Genomic DNA, 22015 nt, shown 5'->3' with positions numbered 1-22015 from the left:
CTGAAACAGAAACGGAAGGAAAACTTCCAAACTCATTTTCTGAGGCCACCATTACCTTGAGACCCAAACCAGACAAAGACCCCATCAAAAAGAATTACAGACCAATATCCTTGATGAACACAGATGCAAAAATTCTCACCAAAATACTAGCCAAGAGAATCCAACAGTACATTAAAAGAATTATTCACCTCGACCAAGTGGGATTTATCCCTGGGCTGCAAGGTTGGTTCGACATCCGCAAATCAATCAATGTGATACAATACATTAACAAAAGAAAGAACAAGAATCATATGATCCTCTCAATAGATGCAGAAAAAGCATTTGACAAAGTACAGCATCCTTTCTTGATCAAAACTCTTCAGAGTATAGGGATAGAGGGTACATACCTCAATATCATAAAAGCCATCTATGAAAAACCTACAGTGAATATCATTCTCAATGGGGAAAAACTGAGAGCTTTCCCCCTCAGGTCAGGAACACGGCAGGGATGTCCACTATCACCACTGCTATTCAACATAGTATTGGAAGTCCTAGCCACAGCAATCAGACAACAAAAAGAAATAAAAGGCATCCAAATCGGCAAAGAAGAAGTCAAACTCTCACTCTTTGCAGATGATATGATACTTTATGCGGACAACCCAAAAGACTCCACCCCAAAACTGCTAAAACTCATACAGGAATTCAGTAAAGTGGCAGGATATAAAATCAAGGCACAGAAATCAGTGGCATTCTTATACACCAACAACAAGACAGAAGAAAGAGAAATTAAGGAGTTGATCCCATTTACAAATGCACCCAAAACCATAAGATACCTAGGAATAAATCTAACCAAAGAGGCAAAGGATCTGTACTCAGAAAACAATAAAATCCTCATGAAAGAAATTGAGGAAGACACAAAGAAATGGAAAAATGTTCCATGCTCATGGATTGGAAGAACAAATATTGTGAAGATGTCAATACTACCTAGAATAATCTACACATTCAATGCAATCTCCATCAAAATACCATCCACTTTTTTCAAAGAAATGGAACAAATAATCCTAAAATTTGTATGGAATCAGGAAAGACCCCGCATAGCCAGAGGAATGTTGAAAAAGAAGGCAAAGCTGGCGGCATCACAATTCCGGACTTCCAGCTCTATTACAAAGCTGTCATCATCAAGACAGTATGGTACTGGCACAAAAACAGACACATGGATCAATGGAACAGAATAGAGAGCCCAGAAATGGACCCTCAACTCTATGGTCAACTAATCTTTGACAAAGCAGGAAAGAATGTCCAATGGAAAAAAGACAGTCTCTTCAACAAATGGTGTTGGGAAAATTGGACAGCTACATGCAGAAGAATGAAACTGAAACATTTCCTTACACGACACAGAAAAACAGACTCAAAATGGTTGAAAGACCTCAGTGTGAGATAGGAGTCCATCAAAATCCTAAAGGAGAACACAGGCAGCAACCTCTTCGACCTCAGCTGCAGAAACTTCTTCCTAGAAACATCGCCAAAGCCAACGGAAACAAGGGAAAAATAAAGTTTTGGGACTTCATCAAGATAAAATATTTTGCACAGCAAAGGAAACAGTCAACAGAACCAAAATACAACTGGCAGAATGGGAGAAGATATTTGCAAATGACATATCAGATAAAGGGCTAGTATCCAAAATCTATAAAGAACTTCTTAAACGCAACACCGAAAGAACAAATGATCCAATCAAGAAATGGGCAGAAGACATGAACAGACATTTTTCCAAAGAAGACATCCAAATGGCCAACAGACACATGAAAAAGTGCTCAATATTGCTCGGCATCAGGGAAATCCAAATCAAAACCTCAATGAGATACCACCTCACACCAGTCAGAATGGCTAAAACTAACAAGTCAGGAAACGACAGATGTTGGCGAGGATGTGGAGAAAGGGGAATCCTCTTACACTGTTGGTGGGAATGCAAGCTGGTGCAACCACTCTGGAAAACAGTATGGAGGTTCCTCAAAAAGTTGAAAATAGAGCTACCATACGATCCAGCAATTGCACTACTGGGTATTTACCCCAAAGATACAAATGTAGGGATCCGAAGGGGTATGTGCACCCCAATGTTTATAGCAGCAATGTCCACAATAGCCAAACTGTGGAAAGAGCCAAGATGTCCATCAACAGAGGAATGGATAAAGAAGAGGTGGTATATATATACAATGGGATATTATGTAGTCATCAAAAGGAATGAGATCTTGCCATTTGCAATGACGTGGATGGAACTGGAGGGTGTTATGCTGAGCAAAATAAGTTAATCAGAGAAAGACATGTATCACATGACCTCATTGATATTAGGAATTATTTTTTTTTTCTTTAAGATTTTATTTATTTATTTGACAGAGAGAGGAAGAGAGCAGAAGCTTGGGGAATGGTAGCAGGGTTAGGGAGAAGCAGGCCCACCGAGCAGGGAGCCTGATGCAGGGCTCGATCCCAAGACCCTGGGATCATGACCTGAGCCGAAGGCAGACACTTAACCATCTGAGCCACCCAGGCGCCCCTGATATGAGGAATTCTTAATCTCAGGAAACAAACTGAGGATTGTGGAGTGGTGGTGGGTGGAAGGGATGGGGTGGCTGGGTGATAGACTTTGGGGAGGGTATGTGCTCTGGTAAGGGCTGTGAATTGTGCAAGACTCTTGAATCACAGATCTGTACCTCTGAAACAAATAATACAATATATGTTAAAAAAAAAAGAAGAAGATGATAACAGGAGGGAATGAATGAGGGTGGGAAATCGGAGGGGGAGACGAACCATGAGAAACGATGGACTCTGAAAAACAAACTGAGGCTTCTGGAGGGGAGGGGGATGGGAGGATGCGTTAGCCTGGTGATGGGTATTAATGAGGGCACGTTCAGCATGGAGCACTGGGTGTTATAGACGAACAATGAATCATGGAACATTACATCGAAAACTAATGATGTAATGTATGGTGATTAACATAACAATAAAAAATTTTTTAAAAATGTCTTCCAGAAATATATATATTTTAACCAGCTTTCCAGGTATATTTTATGCACAGAGAAGTATGGGAATAGCTGGTATAAATGAACACTAAAAAACAATGGAAAGGTTTCGGAGATGAAGTATTTTCATCTGATCCTATACTAGTTTCCCCTCATAAGTTAAACATTTTAATCTATGTTCAGAAAGAAAAACACTGTGTAAAAGTATAATATGCTGTAAAATAAAACAAATATAAAACTACCATAACATTCTTAACATGACTTCCAAATGATATTAATACTACTCTTATTATTATCCTTTTGCCAAGTAGTAAATATATACATAGCGTTTGAATTCTTGAAATCTGGACTTGTATATTAGCAATGTAGTTCATAATATACAAACTTGGAGAAGTCACATATACTTTGTTTATTTTTCCCTTTGTAGCATGACAATAATTCCTGATTGTCATGAAATTAAAAGCATGAGATATTACAACATCTTTAGTAAATGGCAAAGGGTTATGCAAATCTCAGTGTGTCCAGCATCTCACTTGAAATCCATTGACTGAATTTTCAAATCTCATCTTTAGCTATTTCCCCTCTTACCCTATACCAGGCCTAAAAGTTCTCTTTTATTTCCCTCAATAAACAAGGCTTACTCTTGAAGTTGAATTTTTTTTTAGGTGCCCTTCCTTCCTTCCTTCTCTTATACCCTACCTTTTATAGACAAAGAGCACAGACATGTCCAGGGCATGGGAGCAGATATACATGCCTTGTGAATTCCTACTCATCCTGCAGATCTTATTACCTCAGTTATTACTTTGCAAAATAAGCCTTTTTTTAAAGATCTTATTTATTTATTTGAGAAAGAGAGAAAGCAAGAGAAAGAGCACAAGTGGGGGGAGGGGCAGAGGGAATGGGAGAAGCAGACTCCCCGCTAATCAAGGAGACGGACCACATGGGGCTTGATCCCAGGACCCTGGGATCATGACAAGAGCTAAAGGCAAACACTTAACTGACTGAGCCACCCAGCCTCCCCAATAAGCCTTTTAATTTAGACATCAATATTAACAGGTAAGACCAGGGTCTTCTCATAGATCTCTGTGCTTTTTCTTCATGGTATTTAGGCAATAGGTAATTATAAGGTTAATTGTGTAACGTGAGACTGTTCAGCACTTCAACTAAATTGAGATCAATGACAGGGGCAATTGGGTCAGTTTGTTCACATTATCTCCTTAGTATCCAGCTCAGTATCTATACATAGTGACTGTTCAATAAATATTGGTTCAAAATATAAATTAAATGTCAGAATCAATATAATATTGTATCATCACAGTAGTATCCAATTCCATGGCAAAAAGCCATAACTTTATAAAGATTCTTTTTATTGCCAGTTCTATTTAAGATTCTTAAGGGAAAAACAAAACAACAAACACTATTCTGCAGACCTGAAACATGAGAATTTAAGTTAAAAAACTAAAATGAATATTAAGTACATAACTTTGTCGTCAATAGTGTTAAGAAACACTTCATAATTATTAAAAGGTTGCATGCTGGGGGCCCTCAATGCCAACCCCAGGTTCAGATACTCACAAAAAAAGACTCATGGGAATTAATCTATAGTCAATATTCATTACAGTGAAAGTTTAAGATTTATTACAGTGGAAGAATACAAAGCAAAATCAGCAAACGGAAAAGGCACCTGGAAAAACTTTGAAGGAAACTAGATGCAAGCTTCTAAGAGTGACTCCCAATGGAGTCACACAAGATTCACTTAATTCCTTCAACAGTGAGTTGTGACAGTGCATGCGGAGTGCTGTCTACTAAAAAAAAATATTAAAGATTTAGTGTCCAGGATGTATACTGAGAGCTGCTGGTCATGTAGATACCCTCTGCCTAGCTCAGACCAAAATTCCAAACTCTCAGAACAAAAGCAGGTGTTCAGCATAAACCACATTGTTTGTATAAAGAGTTTAGGCACAGTGAGACTCTTATCAATTATGGAATTGTGGGAACATTCTTAAAATCCAAGTTCCATACACCAATGAAGAACTGAACTTTTGAGAAAGACCTTTCTAAGGACAGTAATCTCAGGTCTTCTATATTAGGTTCATCACCTATGCAAAAAAATAAGGAACAAGTCATGTTCTTCATTGGATTTTACTCACAAAGACAATGATCTACTACAAAGAATAAATCTGAAACTGTTCTAATTGACAAAGCACTGGACTGTACAAATTTATTCCCATGGGACCAAGCCGCCTATGCATCTAAGAGAAATTATTTAGGGACTAAGATGGGGAACACAATCAATAGTAAACTACATTTAATATGTTAATGGCTAACATCATAAAATCATGGAACTCAAGAACAAATGCTTAAAAACAACATGAATGCTATCATTTGTGAACATGAATTTATATATATGAATAATATTTCTAGCTTTAGAGATAAAATGTACTTTATTTTGAATGCTTGAGAGTAGCTATCAAGACTATAATTGTATCATTTCAGTTATAATCTTCATAAATAAAGCTTTCTAAAGGAATAAAATGCTGTTTTATAGCCTATTTACTTTCATAACTACATAACAAGAAACTTTTCAATGTGTTTTTTTTTCCAGTATGTAGTATTAATCATTAGTTTCATTCAATAAAATCCTACTTAGTACATAGAAAATTCAAAGCCCTTAACTGCATGTGATCTAGCATTGGCATGTCACCATCATCATCGTATTTGTATAATAGTTTTTCCTTCAGGGAACTTTCTCACTTGTGTGCAGACTCCAAATTTTCCTACTAAGATTAACTCTGCCTAGTGTTCACTCTTCCTGTCAGATAATAACAACCAACTAACAGCTTCTAAAAACTGCAGATCTACCAGAAGAGAAAACAAAACTATTCATCCCTATAGAATAACTAGAATAAAAACAAAACTAGAGAATGTAAAGCTATAGAAAGGTGGGGAAATTAACATCCGCGACCTCAGACACCCATGCAAGAACAGGAAGGACAGGGACCATAGAACAGGGGGGAACAGAAATCCTAGCAGATGTGGAATGCAAAAAAAAAAAAAAAAAAAAATCACACTGAGAAAGAAAAGATCTCACCTGAATTAGGCAATATTGAGAACAGGACTAAGACTTGATAGATAAGAAAGTGGCTGCTAGCCAATGTAAAAGAAGAGGCTTACAAGTACACAGGAACAAACACAGCAGCCTTAAGGATGTACCATTTTGTGCAGAATGAGAGGCAACAAAGAAGAGTTAGACAGTCCTTAGAGGTTTGGTGATACAGTGAAAGGGAGAAGCAAGTTATGAAAAGTACAGGACCTATGGAAACATGAAATTATCTTAGAATCAGAAGATGCTACTGCAAAAAAAAAAAAAAAAAGGAAAAAGGAGAAAAAGGTAAAGAAGAAAACTGCTGTGTTCACCCTATTCTGTTTTATAAAGAGAAAAGGGTACCTGAATTAACAAATTCAAAAACTAGTATTCTAGGGGTGGCTGGCTGGCTCAGTCAGTAGAGCATATGACTTCTGACCTCGGGGTTGTAGGTTTGAGCCCCAAGTTGGGTGTAGAGATTACTTAAAAATAAAACTTAAAAAAAATTAGTAGGCTACTCAGAAGTATCACCATCACCTCCACATATAAATTGTTATTTCTGGTCTAGAAAAGAAAAAAAAAATATTTTAGAAGCAGCACATAGCCAGTGGTATCCACGCAACACTACTATAAAAAGAAAACAAAAGCAGCATAATCCTTCCGCTGATAAAAAATGTACCTGAAAAAACAACCATGAAGAGAAAAATAAAACACAGTATTCCAACTTGTATTAGGCATCATTAAATAAGTATTTGAGGACATAAAAAAATCTCAAATCAGAAATTCAAAAACTCAAAATAGAAGTGAATAAAAACAAACATGTTACGTGAGAGCTGACTAAAAAGCAATACAAGGAAAAAACTAAAAATGGAATCCTTGCAGAAATGAACACTGCATTATTCAATGCTCAAAAACCAGAGTTGACTGAAAATGTAATAAAGGACACTACTGAAAAGAATTTAAAACAGGTAAGAGAACAAAAAAATGAAAGTGAAAAGGCATGATATAAAAGTTGGAGTAAAAAGATAGGAGAGGATGGGAAACATCAATTTTATGGTGGTAAAAGGCAAGGAGCAATCTCGGTATGTGAAAAGAGAACACCTCAGACCCTGGGAGGTACAGGAAAAGGAGAGCCATGATCTTTTGCCTTTCAGAACCACTCCTGGAGACTTTCTCACAATAAAAAATACACCCAATTGCAGCTCTCCAAAGCAATTCAAGCATCTTTAAATTAACCAAGTGCTGGACCTGCCATCTTCTACCAGCGGGCTCTGACTAACTTTGATTGCCATTCTTCTTAAGCTTGAGGAATTTATGGGAAACATTAATGGCTACTGGGCTTCCATACAAAATACCAATCGACCTTTCTAGATGTTTCTCTCACCTATTCCCTTGGCTATTGTTTCCTGGGAGTATACAAGGGATATCATGTTAGTGGCATGGGCAAATAGGCAAGTTAGACTATCTTCAAGTGGGTTGTCTGAAATCAGGAACACAATTTAATCATGCAAACTGAGCTGGGGACCCAAAATCTACCAACCAGTCAAAAGACTACTACATTGGAAGCACTGTCAAGCAGTACGCCTTAAATGAGGTAGGTCCCATTTGGGGAACATCAATAATTGTAAGCAACACTTCATAGGAGCACATTATACACTCCTTAGGGCTGTGCTTCTCATGTGAAAGTCTAATACTATCTTGACATCCCTCAGTACCATGGTAAACTGTACCTAAGGATGGGTCGGTCATAACAGACCACCTAGTATTTAATGTTTAAAAAAGCATATAGCTTCAGCTACAACAATCAGACAAGAAAAAGAAAAGGCATCCAAATTAGTAAGGAAAAAGTAGAGCTGTCACTATTTGCAGATGACATGATGCTATTCATAGAAAACCCTAAAGACTCCACCAAAAAACTGTTAGAATAAATGAATTCAGTAATGTTCCAAGATACAAAATTAGCACACAGAAATCAGTTCCATTTCTATACACTAATAATGAAGTAGTAGGGAGAGAAATTACTAAAAAATTACATTTACAATTGCACCAAAAAGAATAAAACATTTAGGAATAAACTAAGATGGTGAAAGATCTGTACTCTGAAAACTATAAAACACTGATGAAAGAAACTAAAGGCAACACAAACAAATGGCAAGACATTCCATGCTCATGGACTGGAAGAATAAATATTGTTAAAACATCCATACGACCCAAAGCATTCTACAGATTCAATGAAATCCCAATCAAAAAGCAATAGCATTTTTCATAGAACTAAAACACATAATCCTAAAAATTTGTATGGAACCACAAAAGACCCCAAAGCACCAATGCACTCTTGAGAGGGAAGAACAAAGCTAAAGGTATCATAACCTAGATTTCAAGATCTACTACAAAGCTACAGTAATCAAAAAAGTATGGGTAATGCCACAAAAACAGACACACAGGTCAATGAAAAAGAACAGAGAACCCAGAAATAAACTCACATGTATATGGTCAATTTATCTACAACAAAGGAGGCAAGAATATACAATGGGGTTAAAACCATCTCTACATACAAAAGAACAAAACTGGACCACTTTCTTAAACCACATATAAAAATAAGCTCAAAATGGTTTAAAGATCTAAATGTAAGACCTGCAACCATAAAATTCCTTGAAGATTACATAGGCAGTAAATTCTTGCATATGGGTCTTAGCAATGTTTGTTTTTGTTTTTTGTTTTTTGTTTTGCATCTGTCTCCTCAGGCAGGGTAAACAAAAGCAAAAGAAACAATTTGGATTACATCAAAATAAAAAGCTTTTACACAGTGAAGGTAATCATCAACAAAACAATGTAACAAACTGAACAGAAGATATTTACAAATGACATATCTGATAAGGGGTTAATATCCAAAATATATAAGAAAACTCATACAACTTAACATCAAGAAAACAAAAACAATCTAATTAAAAAATGGACAGAGGACGTGAATAGACATTTCTCCAAAGAAGACATACACATGGCCAAGAGACACAGGAAAAGATGCTCAGTATCACTCATCATTAGGGAAATGCAAATCCAAATCACATGAGGTATCACCTTACACAGTCAGAATGGCTAGTACCAAAAAGACAAGAAATAACAAGTGTTGGTGAGAATGTAGAGAAAAGGAAACTCGTGCACTGTTGGTGGGAATGTAAATTCATGCAAACCACTGCAGAAAACAGTATGGAGGTTCCTCAAAAAATTAAAAAATTACAGTACTATATGATCTAGTAATTCCACTTCTGAGTATTTATCCAAAGAAACAGAAAACACTAATTCAAAAGGATATGCACCCCTATGTTCACTGAAGCTGTATTTCCAATAGCCATGGTATGAAAGCAACATTAGTATCCGCTGACAGATGACTGGATAAAGAAGATGTGGTATATATACAATGGCATATTATTCAGTCTTCAAAAATAACAAACTCTTGCCATTCACAACAACATGGATTGACTAGAGGGTATTATGCTAAGTGAAACAGACAGGGACAATTACCATAAGATTTTACTTATATGTGGAATCTAAAAACCAAAACAAACCAACAAACAAACAGCAGCAAAGACTCATAAATACAGAACAAACTTGGTGGTTGCCAGAGGAGAGAGGGTTGGAGAGATGGATGAAATAGGCGAAGGGGATTAAGAGGTACAAACTCCCAGTTATAACAAATAGGTCATGAGAATGAAAAGTACACCATCAGGGGCGCCTGGGTGGCACAGTTGGTTAAGCATTCAACTCTTGGTTTTGGCTCAGGTCCTGATCTCAAGGTCTTGAGACTGAGCCCCACGTCAGGCTCCTCACTCAGAGCAGTGTCTGCTTAAGCTTCTCTTTCTCCCTCTCCCTTTCTCTCTCTCTCTCTCTCAAGTAAAAAAAAAACCTTTAAAAATAAATAAAAGATTAAGTTTCAAAAAAAAAATTTTTTTAAAGTACAGCATAGGGAATACAGTCAATAATATTGCAGTAACTTTGTGTGGTGGCAGATGGTAACTACACTTCTCATGGTAAGCATTTTGTAATGTATATAAATGTTGAATCATTATGTTATACACCTGAAACTAATTTATTACATGTCACCATACTTCCATTTCAAATTTTTAAAAAACTGAAACAAAAAATTAGAAACAAAAGACATTTTGAAGACAAACGCAAAATTTAAATATGGGCAGTATAAGAAGAATATATCATTGAATTAATGTCAATTCTCTTAAAAGTGATAATGGTATTCTGATTATGTAAGATAGTCCCTTTCTGAAGAGTTGCATACTATAGTATTCAGTGGTGATATTTCAAAATATCTAAAAATTATAGATACATTTGGTGATATGGGACGCATTTTTGACCTGTACTTTAAAAAGGATTAAAGCAAAATGTGGCAAAATGGTAATAATTAGCGAATGTTGGTAAAGGGTAGACTGGTATCCTTGTACTACTGTTTCAACTTTGGTAGGTTTGAAATTTAAAAGATGGGGGACTAAAGCTGGGCTTATAAACATGGAAATGGAATTTGGAATATGGAAAATACAAAGAGCTCCGAAAATGCTACAATGTTACATAGATAGTAAGAGTTCATTGAAAATACTAAAAGAGTTGAGATTATCCAATCTCAAGAAGAGACACCTAGCAAGAAATTTATAAAGTTATATATATACTTTCACTTAAAAAAAAAATTAAACTAGATGGAGCTCAGCAATAAACTGAGATCTTCATTTATATTACACTAGTCATGGATTCAATCAAGCCTGATACAGTTCTCATTACCCAAGCCAGGCAAAGAATGTGTGAATGTCAAGAGAGTTTGCCAGTCTTTGTCAAAGAAGTGAAATACTCTGTTCAGGTAGCCACGCATATGAGGAAAACTTAAGAATTAAGTCCATGGAGAAATATTATCTAAGGAAAAAAGGAAATGATAAAAGTTATAGTCCCAAAACCATTTATAAAGAACTTACAAGTGCATCAAGTTATGTACAAGGGTAATTTTATTTATACATAATTTTCACCTTTTGTGTTCACTTTAGAATCTAATCTCCTAAGAGATGTAACTTCACTGTAGTAAAACAAAAGGCTGATGAGCTGATGAGCTCTTTTTCACATAGTTTTGGCCAGCCATTTAAATTGCCAGTCCCTGTTATGAGATGGCTACTCTGAAAGCTTTTCATGATCTAATGAGTTTAAGAAATGCTGGCAGATGGATCCCTGCCCTATGATTAATAATCTTAGATGGGAATGCAAAATCAAAATGCAAATTACAGTTCACAGGGTAAAAGCAATGATGAACATGTACACTTAAGGGAAGCATTAAACCCTACTAGCTCTGGAGTTCCAAAACTCAACCATGACAGCTGTGTGACTTTGGATAAATTATATAACCTGTCAGCTTTGATGTTCTCATCTATAAAATGGGTATTTTTTCAGGCCTACCTTCTTGACTAGTGAGAATGACATAAGATTATGTGTGTGTGTGTGTGTGTGTGTATAATGACTTAATAATGCAACCCCAATAGTTCATACATAATAATTATATTTAGGAGGAAGGAACATTCATGTGTCAATATCATAATTTATTCACGCTTTTTAAAATATGTAATTGCTAATTTTTTTCACTTATTGAAGTCCAATAAGATACTAATCTCCAACATGTCACCAAATCTTTGATTATTCACGCACTCTGCTTGATTCTACATGTACTTTTTAATTTTCCTTCACCTAAATTTTTTTTCCTGCATCTATTGATCCATAGTAATAATTTCGTTCTTAGAATTTTTAGTGAATTCTGGAAGAAATGAGTAACTTTGTGGTAGAATACACCTAATAGTTTTAGCAATTATGGGAAATATTCTCTATAGTACAATTTGATAAAGGAAGTTTGGAGTTAACACTTAGGGGAGGTGAGAATTGTACTGAGTAGTCTTAATTAACAACTTTATTTTGCCAAGGAGTTTGATATTAGCATTGAGGAAGGTGAGAATTGAATTCTGAAATTTGTGAATAAACTAACTGTGTAAAAAGGAAAAGCAGAATGATTTAGTGAGAGGGCTTATGGGAAGCCAATAGCTCATTCACTAGCCTTTCAGCAAAGAAAAGCAACTGGAAAATCTAAGTATGAGTCAACTCTAAAAGAAAATTTCACTTTTCCTTAAAAAAAAAAAAAAGAAGAAAAGCAAAAAACATCTCACAGAGGAAAGCACTAAGATTTTTAAATTATAGCTATGAAAAAAATTATAGCTATGAACTTTTCAGTGATTCTGTAGAATTATAAAAAATTATAGCAGTACTATAAAAATGGTCCAAAATTCCAATGACACGGAAGGATCCAGGAAAATTTAATTCATGTTTAAAAAAAAAAAAAAAAAAGAAGGCTACTGATTATGGGTTGGTTGGCTTTCTCAGTGAATCTGCATCTCCCCTTGAGGCTTAATTTATAATAGAGAAATAAAATTTGAATAATTTTTCTTGAAAATTTTTCTTGAAACTCCTCTCTATATTTCATCATAGTTGTCACCTTGGGATCTGTTTGATCCACACTGCCCACTATCATATGAAATACACTTAGTACTCTCTTGGCTCAATAACAGACCACTGCTCCAACCATAATTATTTAACAGATCTTCCTTTGAGATTTACTTATCCTATAGTATAAATTTATCATCCTCATCGAATAAAGTCCAAGGCATCCCTCTATCAGCTCACTTAATTTTTTTCCTCTCCAGTTCCCTTATCATCCTGAGTAATTTCCAATACATGTTTATAACCCAGACATCACCACAGCCTTACAGTTCCTCAAATGTCTCTACAAGATCAACAATCATCTACATTATACTTCAGCAATTTACTTATTTAAAAAAACCTTTTATAACTACTTCCTAATTTTCAATCCCACCCTACTTTTACACAAAACCTGTTTTTCACTCTTATGAAAAATTTAGCTTTATTATATCACATCTAGTTTATCAGCTATCCCCGGCTTCCTCTAACCCCCCAACCAACTCTGGACCCACCGTTATATCTTTCAAATATACTCTCACTAGCACCTAAAATCATTTACCTAATCCACTTCACACCATAAACCAAACATATTAACCTCTAAGCAGAGTGTTCTTTCTCCTCCCCTGCTGAGTATTGGGGAATAAAATCATTAAATTCTACAGATTCTTCACTAAGAATTTAGGTATTATAGTTTCAAAAGGATTCTCAATGCTATAGGTCATTCAATTAGTTCAACCTTCCCGTTCCCACTGCTCCTCAATGAAAGTAAATAAATAAAAGCTATGAATCATGTACCTGCTTTTATTACCTTCCCTTTCTCTATACTGGGTGCACACTAGAACTACCTAGAGATCATATTTTTTTAAATGTCAATGTCTTGGCCCTACCCCAAAACAATTAAGTCAGAATTCCAGTGCGGGGGAGGGAGAAGAATTCTGGGTATGGGAACCATGTCTGCTCTTTACTTTTTATTTGCTTCTAAACTTTAATCTATTTTTTCTTCTCTAAAGTTATTATTTTAACTTTCTAATAACTTCAAACTTTTTCTCTTATAAATCCAAAACTTTTCTAAAATTTTCAAGTTTATTACAAAATAGGCTGCAAAAAACAGGTTATTTTGACCAATGTGTCATTAAAAAAATTAAGGCTCCATGTTCAGCAATTCATTTAATGATACAATGCATTAAGTAAAATAATACCTAAAGGATACAACATTTAACAGTATGTTATAGTTTATGTCATCACAATACATTTTATATAACTGTGAAGTAAATACTTGGGTAATAAAGTCTTTCTAGTTTACAGCTACAAAAATATAATGATCAATTAAATACACTTCCTAATAGTGGCAAATATAAGAAATCAATATATTCAATTTTTAAGAGCAAATGATTTTCCTAAAATATATATGGTATTATAGGATGCCAGAAGACACGTATTTTTAGTGGAAACTTAACTGTTACACCAAAATGCCAATTGAGGTGGTGTTTTTGTCTGAGTAGGACAGTCTGAGTACATAGACTCATCCAAATGTGCTAGCCCAATTCTGACAACACTTTTAATGCCAACTTGCATACTGGCCCTTGTATAAGATAGAAGGAGAATCCAGAATCATCTGCAATGCTATTTTTCAAATACACTTTTTTTTAAAAGATTTTATTTGTATTTATTTGAGAGACAGCAAGAGAGAGAAAGCACGAGTAGGCGGAGGGGCAGAGGGAGAAGAAGACTCCCTGCTGAGCAGGGAACCCACTGCGGGGCTTGATCCCAGGGTCCTGGGATCATGACCTGAGCCAAAGGCAGACACTTAACTGACTGAGCCACCCAGGAGCCCCTTAAAATACTTTTGCTCACCATCTTCTCTACCCACTTTTAGACATGCCCCCAACATACAGTCATTATTAGATCATGATAAGATCCTTCTAGAAAATGTTGAGACACTGAAATTCCCTTTCTGCAAACTAGTCTGAGTGAAACTATTTTTTTCATTGACCCATGTTACTAATAACTTCAGTTTCCACTAGAATTCACATTGATTTAAATTCTAAAAGTCTACAAATGACTATACAATGTGGAGAGTCACTAAGTGGAACCACCACATAAAAAGTGTTCTTGAAAAAGTGTTCAGCCAAAAAGAGACACCCTGAATTGTCCTTAGCCATTGAGGAAATGAAATATGTAATTTAAAATCACGAGGCCCGGATGGTTTCACTGAAGAATTCCATCAAATACTTAAAGAATTAACACAATCTTATAAAATTGTTTAATCTTACACAATCTCTTCTAGAAAGTAAATGAGGAGGGAATATTTCTCAACTCATTTTATGAGGCCAGTATTAGCCTAATACCAAACTAGACAAAAACAGTATAAAAAATGAAAAGTACAGATAAAGAGCTATCATGAACTTAGATGCAAATTTTGAATAGATTTTTATTAGTAAACAGAATCCAGCAATACATAAAAGAAGTAATACACCATAATCAAGTAGGATATATTCCAAAATGCAAGGCTGGTTCAATATACAAAAATCAATTACTATAAAGCACTATATCAAGCACCTAAAGGTGAAAAATCATATCAATTCACACCAAAAAAATCTGACAAAATCCAACACCCATTCATGATCAAAACTCTCATCAAACTAGTAGAGAACTTCCTTAACTTGATAAAGAACATCTTCAAAAATCTTACAGCTAGTACCATCATTAATGATTAAATACTTTCTTCCAAAGATCAGATTAAAATGTAAAACAAAAAACTATAAAACTTTCAGAAAAAAAAAAAATCAGAAAAACTTTGGGATACAGGGCTAGGCAAAGAGTTCAACTGGATAACAAAAGTAAGCTACAAAATAGGAAACTGGTAAACTGGACTCATAAATTAAAATCTGCAAAAGATCAGTCATGAACATGAAAAGATATGCCATAGACTACGAGAAAATATTTGAAAACTACATGTCTGACAAAGGACTAGTATCTACAATACATAAAGAACTCTCAAAACTTAGTAAAAAATCTGATTAGAAACGGGCAAAAGACATGAACAGATAGTTCCTCAAAGATGTGATATACAGATAACAAACACATGAAAATATTTTCAACACCACTGCCATTAGGAAAATGCAAAATAAAACCATAATGAGTTATCACTACATACTTAGCAAATTGAGTAAAGTAAAATAGTGACAAATGCTGATGAGGATATGGATAACCTAGACCACTCATACACTGCTACAGGAAATGTAAAATAATACAGCTACTCTGAAAAACATTTAGGCAGTTTCTTACAAAGCTAAACATGCAACTACCAAACAACCTAGCCATCATGGAGAAATAAAACCTTAAGTTCATAGAAAAACCCGTACCAGAATGTTTACAACAGTTGTATTTGTAATAGTCAATAATTAGAAACAACCCAGAATTCTGTAACAGATGGCTGAACAAACGGCAGTACATTCATACCATGAAATTTTACACAGTAATAAAAAGAATGACTGTTGACAAATGCAGTAACTTGGATGGATTTTGAGGGAATTATGTTAAGTTATTAAAAGCAAAACCCAAAAGATCTTTAAGGGTAGGATTCCATTCACATCACATTACTGGAACAACACAATGGAGTACAAATTCAGAATGGAGTGGAATGGGAATGGGTGGGTGGGTGGGTGTGGCTATAAAGGGCAAGAGGAGAGATTCTTATGGTGATGGAACTGTTTTGTATCTTCACGATATCAATACCAATACCCTGCTTGTGATATTATACTATAGTTTTGCAAGATGTTACCACTGGGGGTCACTGAGTAAAAGGTATGTAGGATCTCTCTGTATCATTTCTTACAATTGCATGTAAATCTACAATTATTTCAAAAACAGGAATTTTTTAAAGCATTGCTGCATATGTATTTGTACTTGTCCAAAATTTTCTTTAGTACATTCCCACTAAAAAAATATTTCATTCATTTTAAATGATTTACTTCTGTATCATAGGGAGAAATTCCTAATCATTGAGGTAATGAAAAGTAAATGGACTTTTGTAGGTAAAAGTGTGTCCTCTCTATTAAACTATTAAAATAGAATATGTTTAAGGAGATGACTTCATTGCCCATAAAACATAATTAGATGACCTACAAGGCAATGTTCGAACCAAATTCTATCACATATTTACCTTCATACAGGACATAAAGAAGCAAATTTGTTTTATTACAAATGGATTGATCAATAAGTATTTTACACAATAAAAGAATATTAGTCTATCAAATTATTTTCTAAAATACACTGATTTTGAGCTTGCTTATATTTTTTAAAGATTTATTTATGTGAGAGACAGAGTGTGCACGCTCACTAGCGGGGTGAGGGGCAGAAGGAGAGAGAGAATCTCAAGCGGACCCTGCACTGAGAGCAGAGCCTGACCTGGGGCTCAACCTCAGGACCCATGAGATCACAACCTGAGCCAAAACCGGGTCAGACACTTAACCAACTGAGCCATGCACACACCCCTGATTTTGAGTTTACTTTTAAATCCACATTTATAGCGGACTATAACCTTGAACAGCTGTTGAATTCTATTATACAGATTTATATATATATAATAAATATACAAGCATATGATAATAATTTAAAATTTTTTTAGAATACATAAATTACCTGCACACAGAACACTGCCGCTGAGGCTGAAGAGCAGTGAACATAACAATCATAGAATAGTTTCGAGGTGGTGCCTTTATAAATTTTCGGAATTTATCGCCATTCATTCGGAAGATTGAGCGCCTGGAACTCCATTCCATCAGTTGTTCTACTTTTTCAGCTAAAAGATTCTGCAATTAAACATAGGAATTTAAATTTACACAGAGTTAATGTTCTTCACTTTGTATTTCATATAAACTGAATTACATGAGATTGTGTCTTAACCAAAACTAATTTCTGCTAAAAGTTCTTTTGGTAAGTGTATTCATTATTAATTGACTATACATGCATACAATATTTCATTTTATTTTTCCTAATGATCACAAAGGTTTATAAAACAGATAACAAAAGCAAAGCAGTCTACCACTTCCATAAAGATGAAATAGACATGCTTTTTCCTAATTCTCCCACTAAATACAACAAAAAACTCTGGCCATTATATAAAAAAACAAACAGAAGGAGGCTCTGAGAAAGGATGTCCAGTGTTAAAAAAAAAAAAAAAAAGGAAGGAAACCCTACTTGCAACAACACAGATAAACACAGAGGATATTATGCTAAGTGAAATAAGCCAGTGACCTAAGGACAAATATGGCATGATTCCACTTGTATGAGGTATCAAAAATAGTCAAACTCATTAGAAGCAGAGATAAGAATGTTTGTTGCCAGGGGTTAGGGGAGGGGGAAATGGATAATTGTGGCTCAATGGATATAAAGTTTCAGTTATGCAGGATAAGTAAGTTCTAGAGATCCCCTATAACACAGTATCTATAGTTAAGAGTAGAGTATTGTGACCTTTAAAATATGTTAAAAAGGACAAATTTCATGTTAAGTGTTTGTACCACAACTTATACACACATGCAAAGAAAACAAGGAAATTTTTAAAGGTGATGTAGGTGTTTAGTACTTTGTGGTAATAGAATCACAGATGTGTACATATGTCAAACTCACTGATACATATATCAAATATGTTCAATGTTTTATATATCAATTATAACCCACAGCTTAAAAAAAAAAAAAGGAGGAGGAGAAGGAGTGAGAAGGAGAGACAGGCCTCTTACCCTGAGTTAGGGTAAAACTTGGTGAATTGCTCTGCACCTACTTGAGGAAGAGAAAAGATAAATCAAAAGAAATGAAAGAGAAGAGGGAGGAAGGGGCAGTAGCTTGGTCAAAGAGCAACATGCTTAATTAGTAGTGGGACGGAACATTCAGGTAAGTGCACAACGGCAGACTGACAGTATAAAAAAGTATTATAGCTAATTACTGGGATAATTGTTACTAAAAAAACCACAAAATTTTACATTAACAAAAAGGTATTCATTGATATTCATTCTAATCTCAAAACAAATTACTTCGATTTGATTATATTTGACTTTGGGCCTTTAATTCTGACAGCAAATATAATATGAATATATTTCCATACAAAACAATACTCTTGTTAAACTGAAAATTAAAACTTATTTTAGAAGATACTGCTCTGCTTCATCAATACACACAAAATAGCTAAAACCTAAGCAGAAAGACTTTTACTAACTTTTCTTGGTTTGAATTCTGAGAAATAAAGTGAGAGTATTTTCCATGTTAAGCATAATTTACTAGTGTTTGTCTTACTATTTTAAAATCTTCAATTGCTTACCCTAACACTCAGTGAGTTAATTCAGTATCTATAAATTCTTCTGAAATAATTTTAAATTAATAAAATATATACTACATAAATAAAATATTTTATTTATAAGAAGGACTGTGACCCTCTATGTAGAGACAGAACCTCCAGACTGGAAATTGAGCAAGATAATAAACACTCTTGAGGGCAGAAGGGAATTGGTCTAAAAAACAGCTACTTATCTGCAAGTTCCTAGGGTATTTTCATATACTTTTCTCAATAAATACAAACACACGCTTTCCTTTTAAACTCTGTATTTCTAAAGTAATCTTACTCTATTTGTTCTTGTTTTTAAAAAAGTCACATCATTACGTCAATATGTATCTTTCAAGGCATTAAGTAACTGTGAAAGCCAGAGGATTTTGCTCTACTTCTACTTTTTGAGTTATCAAGGAAGCAAGCCAGTTTCATGGATGCTGGCAAAAACAAGAATCCTGAGTCAGAAATAAGACTTTTTATCTCTAACAAGGTTTATTTTTTTTTTTAGCTTTACTTATATTATTGTATAATTAATCAATCAAGTATAAGTAACCAAGTATAACTGACCCAACTGTAAGATATTTAAATTTTATAACATGATGACTGGATATACATAAACATTGTGAAAGGGTTCCCTCCATCTAGTTAATTATCACATCCATCATCTCACATCAAATACCTTTTTGTCTTTCTTTTGTGTGTGTGTTGTGTATTTGAGAACACTTAAATTGTACTCTCAGAAAATTTCAACTACACAATACAGTGTTATTAACTATAGTCACCATGTTATACATTAGATCCTCAGACCTTATTCATCTTACGTCTGAAAGTCTGTACCCTCTTACCAACCTTTCCTTGCCCCCCCCCCCCAACCCTTGTATGTGCCCCAGCCCCCGGCAACCACTTTTCTACTATTTGATTCTATTATTTAGAATTCTTTTTTAAATTCAACATATAAATGATTCCATTTTATACATACACACATCACATTTTTTATTATTGTATGTTAATCACCATACATCATTAGTTTTTGATGTAGTGTTCCATGATTCATTGTTTGCGTATAACACCCAGTGCTCCATGCAGAACGTGTCCTCTTTAATATCCATCACCAGGCTAACCCATCCCCCCACCCCCTCCCCTCTAGAACCCTCTGTTTTTCAGAGTCCATAGTCTCTCATGGTTCGTCTCCCCCTGATTCCCCCCCTTCATTCTTGCCCTCCTGCTATCTTCTTCTTTTTTTTTTTTTTAAACATATAATGTTTTGTTTCAGAGGTACAGGTCTGTGATTCAACAGTCTTACACAATTCACAGCGCTCACCATAGCACATACCCTCCCCAATGTCTATCATCCAGCCACCCCAGGTGGGTGGGAGGGATGGGGTGGCTGGGTGACACACATCACATTTTCTTAATCCATTCTTATGGTACAACAGGCACTATGAGCTCCATGTTGTCACCCAAGTCCCAAGGGGCTGGAGTGGAATTGCCCAGATAGATGGTCCTCAAGCAAGCAGTTTATGCCACAGCTGAAGAACTCAAAGGTTATAAAAATCCAACCTTTTAAAGGTACTGCTAGCAAACTTGTCCAACTTCTGCTCTAGAGGGAAAACTTATCTTTATTATCCTCAACAGGAAATAAATCTGTCCCGAGACTTAGAAGGAAATCTAAATTAAAGTCTAAATTCACTATCTTTCAAGGCTGTTCGTACAATATCCTTGAAAAAAATAGTCCAGATAATGCCCGTGTTCAGACATACACAAACATGAAAGATCCACGGAGATCTGTCACCCAAAAATATCAATCAATACATTCTTTAATTTTTTTTTTTTTTTTTAAGATTTTATTTATTTGAGAGAGAGAGAATGAGAGACAGAGAGCACGAGAGGGAAGAGGGCAGAGGGAGAAGCAGACCCCCTCCTGAGCAGGGAGCCCGATGTGGGACTCGATCCCGGGACTCCAGGATCATGACCTGAGCCGAAGGCAGTCACTTAACCAACTGAGCCACCCAGGCGCCCTCAATACATTCTTTAAATCACATAATTTGAAAACATAATTTGAAAAAAAAAAAAAAAAAAAAAAAAGGACCAAGTCAAACACTTAACAAAGTTGTCTGCTGACCTTTTAGGAGTTAAAAACCTAGTTCTGCTACACATGCCTAAAAGAGAGTATGGAAATAAACTTCAACTTGTCAAGAATAACTATCCTCTGAATGGTGGATATGGGTGGCTGACCTGATCTCACAACTGGATTCTGTCACAACACCACAATTAACTAAGAAAAACTAATCCATATATCCTAAAATATCTTCTATCAGGATCATACAGTTTAAAAAAAAATTTCAAGGCTTCCAGACTTGACACGCCACATCTAGCACTGACTTTGAGACTCTACAACTAGACAACCACTGTGCTACAGGTTTTAGCTACATAGTCACGCTTAATATCAATGTCAAAATATAACTTTTACACAATCATGCCTTGAATAAGGTAAAATTCCAATTATATGTAGTTTTCTCACTGCAAATTATCTGGAAATTTTTTTTTTATTATGTTAGTCACCATATAGTACTTACTAGTTTTTGATGGAGTGTTCCATGATTCATTGTTTGCATATAACACACAGTGCTCCATGCAGTACGTGCCCTCCTTAATACCCATCACTGGGCCAATCCATCCCCCTACCCCTCTCCTCTCTGAAACCCTCAGTCTGTTTCCCGGAGTCCATAGTCTCTCATGGCTCGTCTCCTCCTCCAATTTCTCCCCCTTCATTCTTCCCTTCCTTCTCCTAATGTCCTCCGTGCTATTCCTTATGTTCCACATATGAGTGAAAATATTTTTTAAAAAAGAAAATACCCATCAGTCCCACCAGTGTGCATCAGCCTGACAGACTACAGTTGACCCTTGAACAGTACAGGCTTTAAACTGCATATGTCCACTTATAAATAGGATTTTTTTCAATAAATATATGGGAAATTTTTTGGAGATATGAGACAATTTGGAAAACTTGCAAAATGAGTGGCTTAGAAATACTGAAAAAAAATTAAGAAAAAAGTTATGTATTATTGTGAAAATACAGTATAGAATACAAACAACACACAAAAT

General features: G+C 35.2%; 1 protein-coding gene across 5 annotated transcripts in view; it reads right to left on the bottom strand.

Annotated features, from left to right (window-relative positions):
* Positions 1–22015, bottom strand: part of TUSC3 (tumor suppressor candidate 3) — a 246841-nt gene that overhangs the window by 125640 nt on the left and 99186 nt on the right. For all 5 annotated transcript variants that reach the window (XR_004679087.1, XM_035004135.1, XM_035004136.1 and 2 more), the window contains exon 2: positions 17233–17402. Coding sequence is in view for 4 of the 5 variants with exons in the window: in XM_035004135.1 (XP_034860026.1) it covers positions 17233–17402 (170 nt within the window). In the remaining variant the exon portion in view is untranslated. The remainder of the gene's footprint in view (positions 1–17232; positions 17403–22015) is intronic.

The sequence above is a fragment of the Mirounga leonina genome, unplaced genomic scaffold, assembly GCF_011800145.1.
Source record: "Mirounga leonina isolate KUSES-001 unplaced genomic scaffold, KU_Mleo_1.0 Mir_128, whole genome shotgun sequence".
NCBI classification, from domain to species: domain Eukaryota; kingdom Metazoa; phylum Chordata; class Mammalia; order Carnivora; family Phocidae; genus Mirounga; species Mirounga leonina.
This window is presented reverse-complemented; position numbering and strand designations above follow the sequence as displayed.